General features: G+C 40.0%; 1 protein-coding gene across 1 annotated transcript; it reads right to left on the bottom strand.

The window, feature by feature from the left end:
* Positions 1 to 14,660: 14,660 nt before the first annotated feature.
* On the bottom strand, positions 14,661 to 16,794 carry LOC148065823 (tripartite motif-containing protein 16-like). The gene has a single exon (XM_087808083.1). It carries the CDS (start codon positions 16,792 to 16,794, stop codon positions 15,118 to 15,120), a length of 1,677 nt encoding a protein of 558 aa, XP_087664209.1. The 3' UTR covers positions 14,661 to 15,117.
* Between the last annotated feature and the right edge of the window lie 328 nt (positions 16,795 to 17,122).

Here is a 17,122-nt window from a genome sequence, read left to right as displayed (position 1 = left end):
TTAAAAATTTGGGAGAACTATCACTTGAAAAAACCACCGCGAGTCAGTCAGAACGATTTTCAAACGTATACTCACGTGTCATCAGCGTAGAAGGGAACATGGAACCAGTTTGTGACCCAGAGCTGCCAACGTTTTCTCTTAATCTCTTATTAAATCAATGTATTTCACTCAAGCTAATACTGTAGCAGCATTCGAAGACACTAGACCATCAGAAGTGAAAGAAAAACACGTTACATAATAATTGCAGTTTCCAAGTGTTTAGAAAGTTTTGATAGTCGACGTATTAGCTCAGAGTTTGACTCCAAATTCCAAAGCCGTTTAATGTTTAAACTTGTGATTGAACTTTTCCTTCTGTTTGTGTTTATTTGCTAAAGACGCGAGCGATCCATCAATGATTCATCTGGTCAAGGCTGCGTTTGTCCGGCGTAATTATCTACAGGCTGCAATCACTTCACAAATGTGCGGCACAAACGTTCCATTAGAGGCGAGGCCGGTCCAGATGACAATGAAAAACATATTCAAGCAGCAGATTTTTCTAATGGAAGAAACATTTGTTAGGACATGATTCAGATGTTTGGGGAGGATTATCTGTCCTTCAATCTACTGGACATGTCTTCCATTGTTCCGTGATTATGAACACTGACGATCTTAAGGGAGTAACAATGAAGATCTCCCAGAAAATATACACAAATTATAGATATAACAGTAGGAGTGAGAAAAATACTTAATACTTAATCTCTCCTGTTAGATAGTTTTTTAGCATCATTTCAGTTTTAGGGCCTTAAAGATTCGAGATACACGATTGGATCTGATCCGAATATATTTGTGACAGTTTTTTTTGGTTGCAAAACCGAAAACTCTGTCCAAACATCAGCTTTAAAAGTTGACTGTATCCTCTCGTCCCCAGTCATCGCCAGGATCTCACAGGATTTCGTGAACAAACGCTGTTAATATTTTGTTAATAAAAAATGCAATTTATATAATTTCTATAGAAAAAGTAATATAGTATTAGTAATATAAACCATAAAAGAAGTTTGATAAAATATAATAGGATTTGTGCCACCCCCCAATTATTATATAATAATATATTATAAAATATATATATTTATATATATAAATATATATAAAAAGAAGAAAACAAGATATCGATCTATGTCTGTGTTTCAATAAATCGACATTTTATTACAACACACATAACAAATGTACCCTGTTGTCACTGTCAGTACTTAATCCCTCCTGTTTATTAGTGGCTTTTTAGCATAATTTCTGCGTTACTATAGTCAAGAATTCACCCAAAAAACACCCAAGTTAGAGCTGTAGCGATACACTCTACAACACAATTTGATACAATATATTCCGTTAACGATAGGATCCAATACAATATAAAGTATTTGTGATGGTTCCCCCTTTTTTTTGGTTTAATTATTCGAACTGCAAACTCAAAATATGTCCAGACATCAGCTTTAAAAGTTGCTAACAGTTGACTGTATCCTCTCGTCCTCAGTCATTGCCAGGATCTCACAGGATTTTGTTGTCGCTTTAGCTACGGGAGGATGTAATTGCAACACAAAAATGAACAAACGCTGTGAATATTTTCTATATTCTATACACATATTATTGAAATATAAACCATAAAAGAACTATGATAAAATATAATATGATTTGTGTATATAATATACAGTATTTCTTTTTAATAATATACAGTAATGTGGAATAAGAAGAAGAAAGAAAAAAAAAAGATGTCAATATATATCTGTGCATCGATATATTGACATTTTACGACACACATAACAGATTTAACTGGTTGTCACTGTCAGTACTTAATCTCTTGTCCTGTCTGTGAGTGTGTTAAACCTGCAAATGAATTATTTGATGAAATATTTATTCTTTATCTCATCTTGTCTCATTTTGTGGGTATTTTTTTCAGTCACATACAGTTTATCCTGATATATAGCATTCATGAAATTTCTCGCAACATATTAAATATCGCATACATCGTGATATTATTATAATTATCAGGGGCCAAATATTGCCACAGTATCAAATCGTGAGTTCCTTGTATCGACTCTCCCAAAATAAACAGATATAAATCAATCTTTTTTTCTGGGATCTGGTCACAATGGAAGTAAAATCCCCCAAAATCCCAGACAAATCTCTTCTAGGTCTTCCTAAAAGTTTCCGAAATGTCCCGGGGACTCCTTTCAGACATGCCCTTGAACGTCTACCCAGGCAGGCGTCAACAAGACATCCTACCTCTGACGCTTATTTATGTGACCACACATGAAAGTAGGACCATAGATAGTCCTTTAAACAGAACTTTGCATTTTGCTTCAGATCTTTCTCCTCTAGACCGAAGACACTGAATCGCTTTTCACAGTTTTCTCCACTGAGGACCACTGTCTCCGATTTAGAGCAGCCTTTCCCCTGAAAACAGATGTAAACGTCTGCTCCCAAGGTGTGACCGGGGAGAAGACTCGGTGACGAGTTGACACTTGGATGTAAAGCGAGAGGACGACCTTCCTCTAAACCCACAGATCTTTCATCTGCGAACAGAGAGACGTCTCATCACCTTGTAGCTGTCCGTCTGCTTGAAGGCTTCACGCTTCAGGCCAAGAACTCCAAACATGCCCACGAGGATGAAAGTCCACAAGACTGTTTGAATTCCAAGAAAGCGGAGAGAGAATATTTAGCTTTTCTTGGGAAAAAAACAATGGTAGCCGTTCACGGACGCAAAGTTAGGGTTAGTCGTATAAACAGTCGTTTCATTCCTGGTTAATAATACATTATTGTCACTTTACTCTCTGTTTCTTTTCCAATGGTTTTGTAAAACATTTTAATGCCAAAATTCTTAACTAATACTCCATGAGAATGTTGTGTCAAAGGTAATGTGATCAGATCTCAGTTAGTGGATTGAATACAATCTTAGAAGAGTTGGTTGTTCAGAATGAAAAGAAGGATTCTTAAAAATCAGATTTGGATTCTTGTTTTAATCTGGATAAAACCTTCAGTTTGTGTTGTGTCTTCAGTTGGATAAGAATACATTTGATCCTGAGACGTGGCAGGATTACAAGTTGGATTATGGGAATTAAATGTAGAAAAACTTTAAAGAAATGGATGGATGGACGGATGGACGGATGGATGGATTATACTCCTTTGGAAAATCCGGATTAATCCAATCCATCCATCCAAGTTTCATAAAAACAGGAACAAGACTAAAGTGCAAACAAAAGATCAAAGTGTAAGAGATGACAAAGTATAAAGAACATAGATCGAAGGAAATATCGCAAAGAAAATAGTTCGTTTTGCTATTTTCTTGAAGAAGTCAGTAGATCATCAAACACAGATGTTTCTTGAAGGAGTCAGTAGATCATCAAACACAGATGTTTCTTGAAGGAGTCAGTAGATCATCAAACACAGATGTTTCTTGAAGGAGTCAGTAGATCATCAAACACAGATGTTTCTTGAAGGAGTCAGTAGATCATCAAACACAGATGTTTCTTGAAGGAGTCAGTAGATCATCAAACACAGATGTTTCTTGAAGGAGTCAGTAGATCATCAAACACAGATGTTTCTTGAAGGAGTCAGTAGATCATCAAACACAGATGTTTCTTGAAGGAGTCAGTAGATCATCAAACAAACACAGAGATGTTTCTTGAAGGAGTCAGTAGATCATCAAACACAGATGTTTCTTAAAGGAGTCAGTATATCATCAAACACAGAGATGTTTCTTGAAGGAGTCAGTAGATCATCAAACACAGATGTTTCTTAAAGGAGTCAGTAGATCATCAAACACAGATGTTTCTTGAAGGAGTCAGTAGATCATCAAACACAGATGTTTCTTGAAGGAGTCAGTAGATCATCAAACACAGAGATGTTTCTTGAAGGAGTCAGTAGATCATCAAACACAGAGATGTTTCTTGAAGGAGTCAGTAGATCATCAAACACAGATGTTTCTTGAAGGAGTCAGTATATCATCAAACACAGAGATGGTTCCAAAGCTTAGGAGCAACAGTCTGGAAGGATTTCTCTCCTCTGGTCCGGAAGTTCAGGAACCATCAGTAGATTCTGATCCACAGACCTCAGAGCCCGAGCTGGGGTGTTAGTCTGGATCAGATCAGTGATGGAAGGTCTGACCATGAATAGATCTGAAAGTAAGAACCAGAATTTTAAAGTTAATCCTGAAAGAAACTGGCAGCCAGTGAAGAGATTTAAGGATCAGGAGAAATGTGAGTTCTTCTACTAGAGCGGCTCAGAATTCTCGCTGCAGAGTTTAGTATGAACTGCAGGCGAGACAGATCCTTCTTGTTTAGACATGAAAACAAACTGTTGAAACAGTCCAGACGAGAAGACACAAACGCATGGATTATAAGATCCAGATCGTGTTGTGACATAATTTTCCTAAGTTTAGAGAGTTTTCTCAGTTGAAACAGTTTGCGGTCAGTTTTCTACAGTGTTGAACTAGAGACATGTCTTTATCAAATATAACACCCAGGTCTCTCAGGCTCAGTTTGACAGACTGACCTAAGTCACCCAAGTAAAAGAAACTGGCAGCCAGTGAAGAGTTTTAAGGATCGGAGAAATGTGAGTTCTTCTACTAGAGCGGCTCAGAATTCTGGCTGCAGAGTTTTTTAGGATCTGCAGACGAGACGGATCCTTAAACTGATTACGTGACTGATCCAGAATCCGTTTCACCACCAGATCAATCGTTTAATCCTGTTGTGAGAGCCGTCACGAGACGGAATCGAACCTGTCATCTGGTGAAAGTGAGCCTCTGGTCTCGGGTACAGGACGGATGGCGGCGCTCCAGATCTGGCCACGGATGTTCGGGGTCAGGATCGGGAGAAACACATGCAGCTGTCAGTGCAACGCAAACAACCGTGAGGGGGATTCATCTCAAATTCCTCGGCGTGAACGCTCTCGACGGACCTGTCAGAGCGGCAGAGGAAAGAGTGTCGAGCGAGAACAACAGAGTGTGTGTCTGAGTGTGTGTTTAAGCGATGACATCACTGTCGGTGCCACATCAGGCTCCGAGTATCAAGTCTGTTTATTCCATTAATGTCAGTCGTGGGGTATTTAATGGATCTCTTTTCTCGCTCCGCTGGCTGCAAACACAGACGGACCGACCACATGAATTAGTTTTGGAAAGTCCAGAGGTGGACGGGAGCCGAGGCGCCGAGGGAGGTGAGGGTATCGACTGTCGCCCAATAGATGAAACATTCAAACACCAGCCGGAGTCAAAGGAAAATGAATCTGTGAGCGAAGCCTTGTTTTTGAAATGATTCATAATCTGCATTTACTTGATGATGAAAATATCACTTGTCGACTTCGTCCCGGAGACGCAAACGTCTTCGCCAATCTGAGAGATTATAGTTGGTTAGTTTATGGTTAGAAGGTTTTGATTTTTCCTTATGAATAACTTTTACATATTTATTAAAGACCAGTCAAAGTTTTCGGGGAACAAAATGTGGATCATCTTGAACGTTCATGTTTTAGTTTCTTGACCGTGCTTAAGCAGTGATTCATGACACAAATCATGTATCTATTTTGTATATTTAGGTTCTTTTTTCCTGTTCTATGACCGCAAAACAAAATGGAAACTGCAAAAAAATCTAAAAGACAGATAAAATGTCATTAAACTACCAGAGAAACATCACTTAACTGTTCAAAAATGCTTTAAAACACCAAGTTAGCTTAACTGTGTTATCAGAAGAACAGGCACTTTTGTTGCATTGCATGCTGGGAAAACCTCCTGATGTTGATCTCAAAACTTGACAGTAATGTATTTGTTATTATTTTTTTCTTTAAAAAGAAGAGCTTCTGCAATAAATGTATTAATGCTAATGAATTTGAAGTTTATTTTGTAATGCAGTTTTGCTACGTTAGCTTGTAGCTAACATAAACTTGTATAAGCTTTTTTATTTTAGGGTTTTTCTCTGAGTACTTTACTCAATTTAAACTACATCTAAGATTGTTTGAAACATAAGATGTTGGAGATTGTTTTGCTTCAATTTGGTCCTAAAGAAAATGATTTTTTGTTTCAAAGTAGCACGACAAAAACATTTATTGCTTAAAAAGTACATCTCACCAAAACGCTGAATCAGCAGGAGCCCTGGGCTGGTTTCTCCACAAAAAAAAACAACCATTAGTGTTTGTGTTTTTCTTATTTTTGCTAGTTGACATGTTTATTTTACTAGAAACCTTAACCGAAAATATCCTCTTGACACGTCAAGAGTCACAAGCTGATGTTAATTGAGAGAAAAACACGGTCGCTTTTCAATATTAAAACACATTTCAGACAGTAATAATCGATAAACTATAATCTTTTTTTGTTTTTTTGTGGCCCCGCAACTATCAGGGTCTGGTCACACTTGGTGTCGCTAGTAGGATTATAAAAGTCACTGTCAAGATGAAGAACTAATGGAGGTGATTTTTTATCTTTTATTCCTCACGTAGCCAAGTAGCAAAACATTAGCTCTAGGTTTGCTCTTTGGCTCTTTTAAGATTCTTCATGACATTTGATGAGAGTAATAATTGAAACCCTTCGAGCTCTGCTTCATGTAGTCCTTGATTATTCACGCTTCAAGGGAAGGAGACGGTTCTGGATTTTTTCTCTTTCTAATTGTCAAATATGTGTCTGCGACCTCCGCCGGTCCATCCAGGATTCCTTTCACACCCACAGAGCAATCATCTTCCCAAGGTCTTCAGGTGACTCCCGGTCCAGGACGAGCGGAAAAATCCTCCATCGGAAGAAATTGATTTTCAACATTTTCCAGAGACGATCATCGATTTCCAGGTTCAAAGTCAACAAGCGTGAGCTCAGAGCGATCATTCAAAGTCATCATCTCATGTTCGTAATAATGAATAAATCTGATCGTATGTCTGGAAACTGAACCTTCTTTTATTTCACACATTCGGATCCAGCCATCGCAGATGTTCTGTCCACGGAGTCGGAATTCCGAGTGGGAGAAGGAATATAGGGTTTCAGTCGGAAAAGTTAGAAAGTGGACGTCGGTGAGGGCGGAAGGTTCAGGTCTGCAGACGGGGAGCAAATCTCAGAGTAAATTCATCTGGACTGAGACCGTGGGCGAGATCTGACCTGACGTGTATATATATACATATATATATACATTACCTTGACTCTCTGCTACAAATCACATCCTTTTTTTAAACACAACGTCATTTTCAGACGGTAGAAAATTCCAGGTGAAAGATACGGAAGTAAATCTGTGACATCGGACTTTGAAAATATATTTCTTACACTGAAACATTGACATTTTACATTTAATTTTTTCAAACATTGAATTTTTCTTAGATTTAATTTTTTTTATATATATATATTTATATATACATTTTTACATTGAAACATTTAAACAGATTTTTTTTTTTACAAATTGAATTTGACACAGAATTTTTTTTATTCATTAAATAAAAATAATAATAAAAATAATAGTGTATAAAATGCAATGTTTTTTTTATTTGAAGTTTGATTTTGATGCTTTAAAAATGAAGCGAAATTCATATACAAAGTCCAATGGCAAAGATTTTTATTCTCTGAACAATATTTAGTAATATAATATGGGATTTTTATATAATAACCTAAAAAGAAATGTAAAAGTTAATTAAAATTAAGTTTTATGAATGACAGCAAGAGACTTATCTTATGTTAGATGCTTAAAGAAAAAAACAAAATATAAATTCAATAATAGTTAGAGATAAATAGCCTCTAGACGTAGTACATTGTATAATTAAATTAATAAACATTTTAGTAGCGAGTAACATTTAATTACAAGTAAATTTTAGACAAATTTGACAACAATGAACTTTATTTATAATTAAGTAATAAAGGGCAATGTGAGGTAAAATACGTGCAATAATAAAGTCGAATATAATATTAAAAATAAGCTTTATTAAAAGTAAAAGCACAAATCATCGCTTACTTTTCCTACAACATTGAAGGCATCACAGCTTGATTGACCTTTTATTCCTGGTTCTGCTGGACAGGTGAGATCTGGACCACGTCCTGAAAATCACTGGTGACTCGGCGTCAGTGGCAGGAACGAGAGGAAACTCTAACAACGATCCACTTGTGCGAGTGTTCAGGAGGGTCATGTGACTTCACTGGATCCTTATGCTGAAAAAAAAAAATCACTCCGACCACGTCTGTTACGACTTTACTTCTTGGATGTTTAATGTAAAGACTGTCGAGTATCAAGCTGGACTTGTGGATTTGCTCAACATGTGTAATTATGATCTCTTGACTGGTGGAAATTCCCGATGTAAAGATCCTGGGAATTATGAAATGTTGTTCTTGGAAGATTCCCTGAAGTCTCTGGCCTTTGCTTGTAAATTACAAGACTAAACATAAAACATGTTTAAGATACGATTAAAACAACACAATGATTTTTTTAGTTTAAAACTCACCAGACGGGGTCGCTATTTCACCAAAATTCTTCTTAATCCTCATTCGCTTCATTCCCGATCGTGTACCGTCAGAAAATGTTGCGATAACTTAAGTTTTTTTCCGATTGATGGAAGCAGGTCGGCCATTTTGGCTTCGGCTAGAGCTCTAGTTTGGCTTCGTTAAAAGGAAGGAGCTCGATCGTGACGGTGGAACAAATGCAGATTAAGATCCAGCAGGACATTTTTCAAATGCAGGAGTCTTTCCAAAAAGTCATGGTCTCCGTCTGGAAAGACAGAAGTGACTTCATGAGTGAGTTAGCTTTGTTATTGTGCGTCTGTTATTTAAACGCTAGCGGCCCCTGGTCCATCTATCTCCCTTTTAACCTGTATTATTGGATGGAAAGTACATCGCAAATACATTTTTGATTATGAAAATAAAAGCTTGTTAATATCACTCAAGAGTTTTTGATGATAATGCTTAGATACTGAGAAGATTTTTTAACACTTTCTGTTGAACTGGTTGAAGATGAAGGACCTTTTTATTTTCAACTTCTGAATTAAATAACTCAAAAGTTTGTGTGTTATACTGTTTGTTCAAGACTCGTTGAAGGTTTTCTTGTTAAATGGTTACTTGTATTCGACCTCTTGTGTCCAGAGGTCAAATGTTTTTAATGATTTGATAAAATGATGATGGACTGACCAGAACCAACGTTACCTGACCTATTATTCCACTTAATCTGATTTGTTAATGTATATGAATAACTTTTTTTAGCATTTGAAATGTGGCCGATAAGAACAGCTTAAATACAGCTTCACATCTCATCAGTGGCAACAATGAATCTGTTCATTTTTTTTTCATTCCTTTTGCTTGACGTGTTCTTACTTCTGCGCCACAGAGAGTAACATCTTCAAAAGCGTTGTGGATCCGGATGGTAATTCCACGGTGGCCCTGAAGTGCAAAGACATAAACAATTGCCTCATTAAAAATAACATTATGTTAGTTAAGCAAGAAGGTTTCTGGTTCCATATCAGACCGTACAAACTATGTGAACTTAGTATGTTCTCCCCGTGTTGTGTGGGTTTACTCCGGTCACTCCGGTTTCCTCCCACAGTCCAAAAACATACAGAGGTTGATTGAGAACTTGGGGAAATTGTCCATGAGTGTGTATGTGAATGGTTGTCTGTCTTTGTTTGTCCTGAGACAGACTGGCGTCCTGTCCAGGGTGTCCCCCGCCTCTCACCCTATGATACTGGGATAGACTCCAGTCGCCCCGCGACCCCCGATAAGGGGTAAAAAAGTAGAAAATGAAATGAAAAGAACAGTTAGTTTAGTTTCTATCATGAATTGTTCAATTGTTTTGTACTTGAGATCTGGATCAGGACTCAAACTTACCCAAAATCTCCCGAGAATGAAATTGAAAACCCTCCAAGTTGGGTTCTTCTGCCCTCAGTGTCTTCTCCAAGTTTTTATCTATCCAAGTCTCTCTAAGAGTGACAGAAATTCTTTGGAAAAGAAACATTATTATTCTATTATAAATTGAAGGACCATGAGGGAAATATAGGTTATGCAATCCATCTCTGCCTTCAATTTCTGTGTTTTTTTACGGGGGTCTTGGGTTTACTCACAGCAGATGGTTTATGTAATCCATCCTGTGTGTGTCACTCACGGTGCTGGAGGTAAACAAAGTTCTTACGTTCAAACGTTGAACTCTGTCAGTCGAGTGATTGGATTCAAGCTAATTGTCCAAATGGTCACAGCTATAAACGTGTGTGTGTGTGTGTGTGTGTGTGTGGGGGGGTGAGTGTGTGTGTGTGTGTGTGAGTGTGAGTGTGTGTTACAAGGTGAGTCATGGTTTGTGACGGTGAAATAGAATGTGATGTTTCCCAGGCGAGAGAAACATGACTAAATGGATCCAAGTGTGAGGTTGAACAGCGTAGCTGAGACTCCGAAGGTGCTTGAGTTGAAGTTGATCAGCTCCTCCACCTGACGGCAACATCTGACTTCCATTCCACGCTCATCGTTCCTCGATTCCAGCGGAAACAAACGGGAGGAAGAGCCAAGAGAATGTGGCAGTTTAGTTGTTCTGTGAAGTCCTGTTTTTTATTGAGTGTTGTTGTTCATTTAAAGATCACACCAGAGAACACAAGACCACCAAGTGTTCCATTTTAAAATGTTTGGGTTTTTTCCAAAAACTAAACGAAAATTTCCAGAGAACAAAAACCTGAAGGAAATGGATTTGTTAAAGGTTTGACCTCAAAGTGTGGCCACATGACCGCACTGTTCCAGCTGGGACTAAAAACTTAAAATTCTCTCTTTTTGTCCTTAAAAACAAGAACTTTATTGTACATTTTGATATGAAGTTCTTTTGTGTTTCATTGTAGTAGTCAAAAGTAGTAGAAGAAGAAGCGGCCGAGTCATAAGTGTGTAGCAGCAGAGTTTGATTTGAGACAGTACTACTCCGTCCAAATTTGAGCACTGCACAAGTACGTGCACTTCCTTACAGTGTACTGTAAAGCAGTGCAGTTAGAGAATTTGCGCAATATGAGACAAAGCACTTGTCATTTGGGGAAACAATTCGAGAAAATCGTTTTCCATTGTAAGACCTTTGGATGTGAACCCAGCGTTGCAGTGGTTCGTTGCTCTGATAAAAACAAAACAAAAAACAAACTAATCCAAACCACAGAGGAGCTGCTGACTGGTAGGTCGCTGACGGAGCCTCTATATGAAGTCTAGTGATCACTTAAAACGTCTCTCTCAAGCCAAAATACGGGATATGATTGAAGAAAAGGTGGATGATGGCGAAGTAGGATCGACATCACTTGGTACCAAACCACAACAGTGGATTTTTTCTGAAGGTTTCCCAAAGACCAGGGCTGTGTCTCAAATCGCATACTTGCGTACTTAAATGTGCAAAACTGGGTATGGATCGATGGACACTTTCTACCCTAAACAGGTACGTCACGTTGACGTTGTAAACGGAAGTTATGTCATATACAATATATATATGTATATGCATATACTTACAGGTACGTTTTCAGCAGTAGGAGGACGACACGTCTTCGCTGCTGATACCGGCGTAAAAAACTCGCCAATATTTAGTTTCTCATATATTTCTTGATCCAAACCAAACGTGCTGCCAGCAGGTGGCGATAGTGTTCCTACAGCTGGTTGAAATCATTGTTAAATAGTAGTAGAAGAAGAAGCTGTCGCGTCATTTCCTGTTAATTTGTAGCAGCAGAGTTTGATTTGAGACAAACTATCTGTGGAGAATTAGTTACTAGTTAGTACGTACACTATCCTGATGCATACTAACCAGTGCACTAAGAGAATTATGTGATTTGAGACACAGCTCAGGGTTCAGACAAACATACTAGTACATACTTTCCTGTCATAAGGTCGTAGACGTAGAATTAGTAAGTGCATATGAAGAGCCCGGTAACAACAAAACCTATTGGTTAAGACCTGCATAGAAGGTGGACGACGAGCCAGTCCTACAATGATAAATATTGGGACCACTGAGATACTGTCCTTCTCCTCCAAGACCCCATCCAGGTACTTTGGGGACACAATCGAGACACTTTTCAGGTTTTTTAGCCTCATCACGTGGAAGACATTCCTGGGAAGATCGTCCGTAGATTCTGGAGGTATCTCAGCTAGCAAATGAACGGAAAAAAAAACAGATTCATTGTTGCCACTGATGAGATGTGGAGAATTATTTAAACTCTGCTGGAGCTCGACCAGTTGACTCGTTATTGTTACTAATAAAGCTTCATTATTAACGCGTCTAATTCAACAATTAAGATGTTCAGAAACCGTCTCCCACAGTAAATTGTTTTCAAATCACAAGCTTAGTTCTGCACGTTTGGTCCAAAAAACCGCTAATTGAATCCGTGTTAACATCACAGCAGGTCCTCCGATGCCTGGTGTAGATAAAGAACAAAAGTCTTTCTTCAAAGAAACTCTTCTTTTTGTCTCTAACTCATGCCAGGTTTCCTTAAAACAAAGAAGAAATCAAAGACGTTGCACTAAATATGGCCTTTAATCTGAGTCAGAGCGGGTCTGCGAAGCGTCTTTTAATTAAGAATGTGTGTTGAGAAATGTATAAATTAAAGGGTTTTTTTCCCCCGAGAGATCCGTTTGTAGGATCAGTTGTGTTCCTAAAACGTAAGTCAACATGTGAGACTTTTTCCTGAGACCAGTCGGAACACGATGGCAGAAGCACATCTGGGTCCATCATGTGGTTGTTTTCTTTGAAAAAAGCCTTCACCTGTCAGAAAGATGCCGGCAACATTTTGAAATCACAACTTTTAGGCATCACATCATTGTGTGGCTTGTGTCGGGGGGGGGAACACAACAGATGACCATCTGTGAGGTCAGATGGAAGAATGTTTAAAGATTTCCATGAACCTTTTAAACGAGATTAATTCAAAATAAGAAGCTTCTACATTCGTGAACTAAAGTGTTCTTCCGAGAACACTGGGTCTCTTCACCAGAGGCTGCCAGTGCGTCCTCAGTGCCGTCGTCTCCGATTATCGGACCTTCTTGCCACTGACAGTTTTTCTCCATGCAAGCCAGGGCCGGAGAACAATGGTCCTCTGGTCTGCGCCTGACATCATATCGAGAAATCTTCCCAGAAAGTTTGTGCCGCTGGCTCCGTTAACACTTCCCTCACTTTGAATCAGACGCACACTTTATCACTTCACTGACACTTTGTTTAATAATCAATGTGCAAGATTGTGTATTCATGACACGTGCAGCAAAAATCACTAATATCTATCCATATTGCCTGACTAATCTCAATCAAAGTACGGACGAACTCACCACAGATGTCGATGTTTCAGCCGAGCAGCGTCCCGGAACCTCCTCCAGGAGAGCATATGCTAGAGTCATCCTGAGGAGGGCAGCCTCTGTGGTTCTCCTCTACCTCATCTGCAGTAAACTGTAGAAGTGAGCCCGTCGAGTGCACTGCAGGAGGGCCTTGTTGTCCGCAAGAGAAACTTACCTGCATACATACCTCATGGCCGATCTCCATGCAGCGACACCCGTCAGCCTCCTCGACGCGGTCAGTTCATGATTAAAACGGTCAAAACTGGAGTCCGTTCCGGTCGCTCCAACACGCCGTCACTTCCGGGTTTTAATACTTTGCTTTGTGGAGATAAATGGTCAATGCAGAGCGTCACGGGTCGTTTATTCGCCGCTTCAAGTCAAACAAAATACAAGCTTTACGATCGATCGATCGGTCGCGCTTTCTGCCGGCAGCTCTACAGTTCAATAGCTCCGGGAGAAACGGTCTGGAACTGTAGAAATATCGCTATATTTAAGGCAAATTTCCCCGGCCAGGGGGTCGTCTCCTTCAAGTTGTCTATGTCTCGATCACCTGCAGAGAAACTTCCTAGCTTGCCCCCCTTCTCGGGTGGGTGCCTTTGTCTTCCAGACCCCCCCCCTCCTGGGTGTGTCCCGCTTCGCTCTTTGATCCACGACCCCAGGTGTGAAAGGGCAGACAAACAGACGTTTTAAATAACCGGTGTCTTATCTCTAATTCTGTTCCTAGCTTGTTTTTAAAACAGTGTGTCAGTCTGAGTTAAATGTTGATTGTGAATGTGTATTCAAACGTTTAAGCTCTTAGATGAAGCTAGTCATTTATACTTTATATTTTGATTATCTTTTAGCATTAATTTAAGTATGGCGTATACGTATAGTGTATAATAATTTTTAATCTAACACGATCGAGGACCCAACAAACTTCTTCTTCTCATCACATCGTAACGTGGGCTTGTCGAGTGCACCGGGAGAGCCATGTTGTTTGCGAGGGAGACCCTTATTAAACAACATTGCCGTTCACCTCTCGATCATAATCATGATCTCTGAGGTTGAGGCGTCATTCGCCCATCATTACATTCCACTGTGATCTTATCGCTTTTCACTATCAGGAGCTTTCTGCTGAGTTGAAAAGGAGGAAGTTCGGTTGGGATTCCACACCTCTTATAGGAAGTGAGCTGCACCCAGCTGGGTGACGAGTTCATTGAGCTTTTTCAGAGACGAGGCAGGCCCTGGAGGATGAACCAGTAGCGAAGCAGTTAGAGGGCGGTGCACCAAATGAGGTAGAACAACAACATCATGATGATCATGAACATGTTTATTAAGAAGATTTTAAGAAGTTACAAGAAGACAAAACGACATCATAGCAACAACATCATAACAACAACATCATGATGATCATGAACATGTTTATTAAGAAGATTTTAAGAAGTTACAAGAAGACAAAACGACATCATAGCAACAACATCATAACAACAACATCATGATGATCATGAACATGTTTATTAAGAAGATTTTGAGAAGTTACAAGAAGACAAAACAACTTCATAGCAACAACATCATAACAACAACATCATGATGATCATGAACATGTTTATTAAGAAGATTTTAAGAAGTTACAAGAAGACAAAACGACATCATAGCAACAACATCATAACAACAACATCATGATGATCATGAACATGTTTATTAAGAAGATTTTAAGAAGTTACAAGAAGACAAAACAACATCATAACACCAACATTATAACAACCACATCCGGATAATCATGATCATGTCAACATCACAAAATCCACAACGTCATAAAACCATCATTACTTCTTCAAACTCTGGACGATACAGTTGTTCTGAGACGTTGAAGCTTCATGTCACTCCTGGAGACACACAAACACTGTCGTCTACTTCAGCTTCACAAACTCACATGCGCACCAAACAAAAACATAGACTCCAGCATGAAGAGGCTCCGTGAAGCTGGTCTGGACTCTGTGGAGGAGAGTCATGGTCTCAGAGACGCTGTAGAAGCAGAGAAGACCTGCAGAGTGATCCAGGTACACCCCCACTGTGGAGGGCACGACCCTGGACACTCTCGTCATGATGTTGTCGTGCATGAATAAACAACCAGAGTCGTCACAATATAAACACCAGGATTTGTCATTTTGTCCAAATAAACTTTCATCTCCTGATCTGCTGATGTTCTTGTATGAAGCTGCTACGTCAACATGTCCTTCTATCATCTTCACCTCCCAGTAACAACGTCCAGTCAGAGACTCTTGACTCAAGACTTGAAGATAGTCGATGAATCTGTCTGGATGATCAGGACGAGACCGACGCGTCTCCATTTTTGTCACTTTCTTGTTTCCTTCAGACAACATCAACATTGAGTCTGCAGTGTTAGGATCCAGAGTGATGTCCTCTGAGTGTGCGAGGAACTGCTCTCTGGTCTCTTGATGGATCACCAGGGAGATATCGGTCCACGTGTCCCTCAGAAGGTCCTGGAATTGGTCTCTGCAGGCTGACACAAGTGCGGTCACTTCCTCAAAGCCAGGGTGAGTTTGCTGAAGGGTCATGGAGGAGAGTGTGTCTTCATTGACCTCTGAGGGTGAGGTCGTGTCTTCACTGACCTCTGAGGGTGAGGTTGTGTCTTCACTGACCTCTGAGAGTGAGGTCCAATTCTGCAGGAAGACGATGTGACTCTCGATGAGTGACAGCTGCTGCAGCTCAGCATCTTTCTTCTCCAGCTCAGAGATCTCCTGCTCCAGCTGCTCCTGAAGTCCTCGGACTCGAGCGGCTTCAGTCTCCTGATAAGATCTGATCTGCTGCTCCACACCATACTTTTTTCTCTGGAGGATCTGAGACATCTGGTCGAGGATCTCCTGACAGGTCTTCATTGCTTGATTAGCAGAGACGCTGATGTTCTTCTCCTCCTTCTGGAGCAGCTTCACTTTCTTCTTTCTCTTCTGGATCTTCTGCTGGATTCTTCCACGACTCTGATCCATGTCTTCCTCTTTCTCCCTCCTCTCTGCTGTGGCCGAGACGATGACATGATCTTTGTGTTGGTCCACAGCACAGAGAGAACAGATGACCTGCTGATCAGTACGACAGAACATCTTCTTCTCCTCCTCGTGTTCAGAGCAGATCATCTCCTGGAGCTGCTTGAACGGATGGACCAGCTTGTGTCTCCTGAAGGCCGGAGCTTCTAGATGAGTCTGGAGGTGAAGGTCACAGTAGGAGACCAGACACACCAGACAGGTCTTGAGGGCTTTCATCTTCCTCCCGGTGCACATGTCACAGACCACATCTTCAGGTCCAGCGGAAGACAGGTCATCAGCTGCTCCAGTCTTCTTCAGCTCCTCCACCAACTCTGCTAACACAGTGTTCTTCTGGAGGACAGGTCTCTCGCTGAAGCTCCGTCTGCACTGAGGACACTCGTAGATGTTCTTGTCCTGCCAGTGACCTTCAAGACAAGTCTTACAGTAGTTGTGTCCACAGTGGAGAGTGACTGGATCCTTCAGTAGCTCCAGACAGATGATACAAGAGAAAGACTCTCTCTTCAGATCAACTCTAGTCGTGTCCATGGTTCTCCGACTGAAACACTCCTTCACAGGTGAACACTTTTATACAGTCAGTCACATGATGCTGCCACAATGTGGTCCGACCTGCACACACACCATTTATACTTCCTCTTCACCATGTAATAATTCCTGACAGTGACAGTGACACACACCTTGAGTAAGTTAGCAAGTAATTAGTATTAATAGAGCGCTTTTCCAGACCAGGGTCACAAAGCGCTTAAACAATACCTAATAAAATAAATACTTAAAAGATCAAGATAACACCGAGACAAACACAGGAGTCTCAGAGAATCAAGGAAAAGCACAAATAAAAGTGTCTAAAGATGTTTCT

The sequence above is a fragment of the Callionymus lyra genome, chromosome 14 (assembly GCF_982586985.1).
Source record: "Callionymus lyra chromosome 14, fCalLyr1.hap1.1, whole genome shotgun sequence".
NCBI classification, from domain to species: domain Eukaryota; kingdom Metazoa; phylum Chordata; class Actinopteri; order Syngnathiformes; family Callionymidae; genus Callionymus; species Callionymus lyra.
This window is presented reverse-complemented; position numbering and strand designations above follow the sequence as displayed.

Bases quoted from the DNA above. Each gene is read 5' to 3' on its own strand.
- LOC148065823 (XM_087808083.1), bottom strand. From the start codon at position 16,794: ATGGACACGACTAGAGTTGATCTGAAGAGAGAGTCTTTCTCTTGTATC.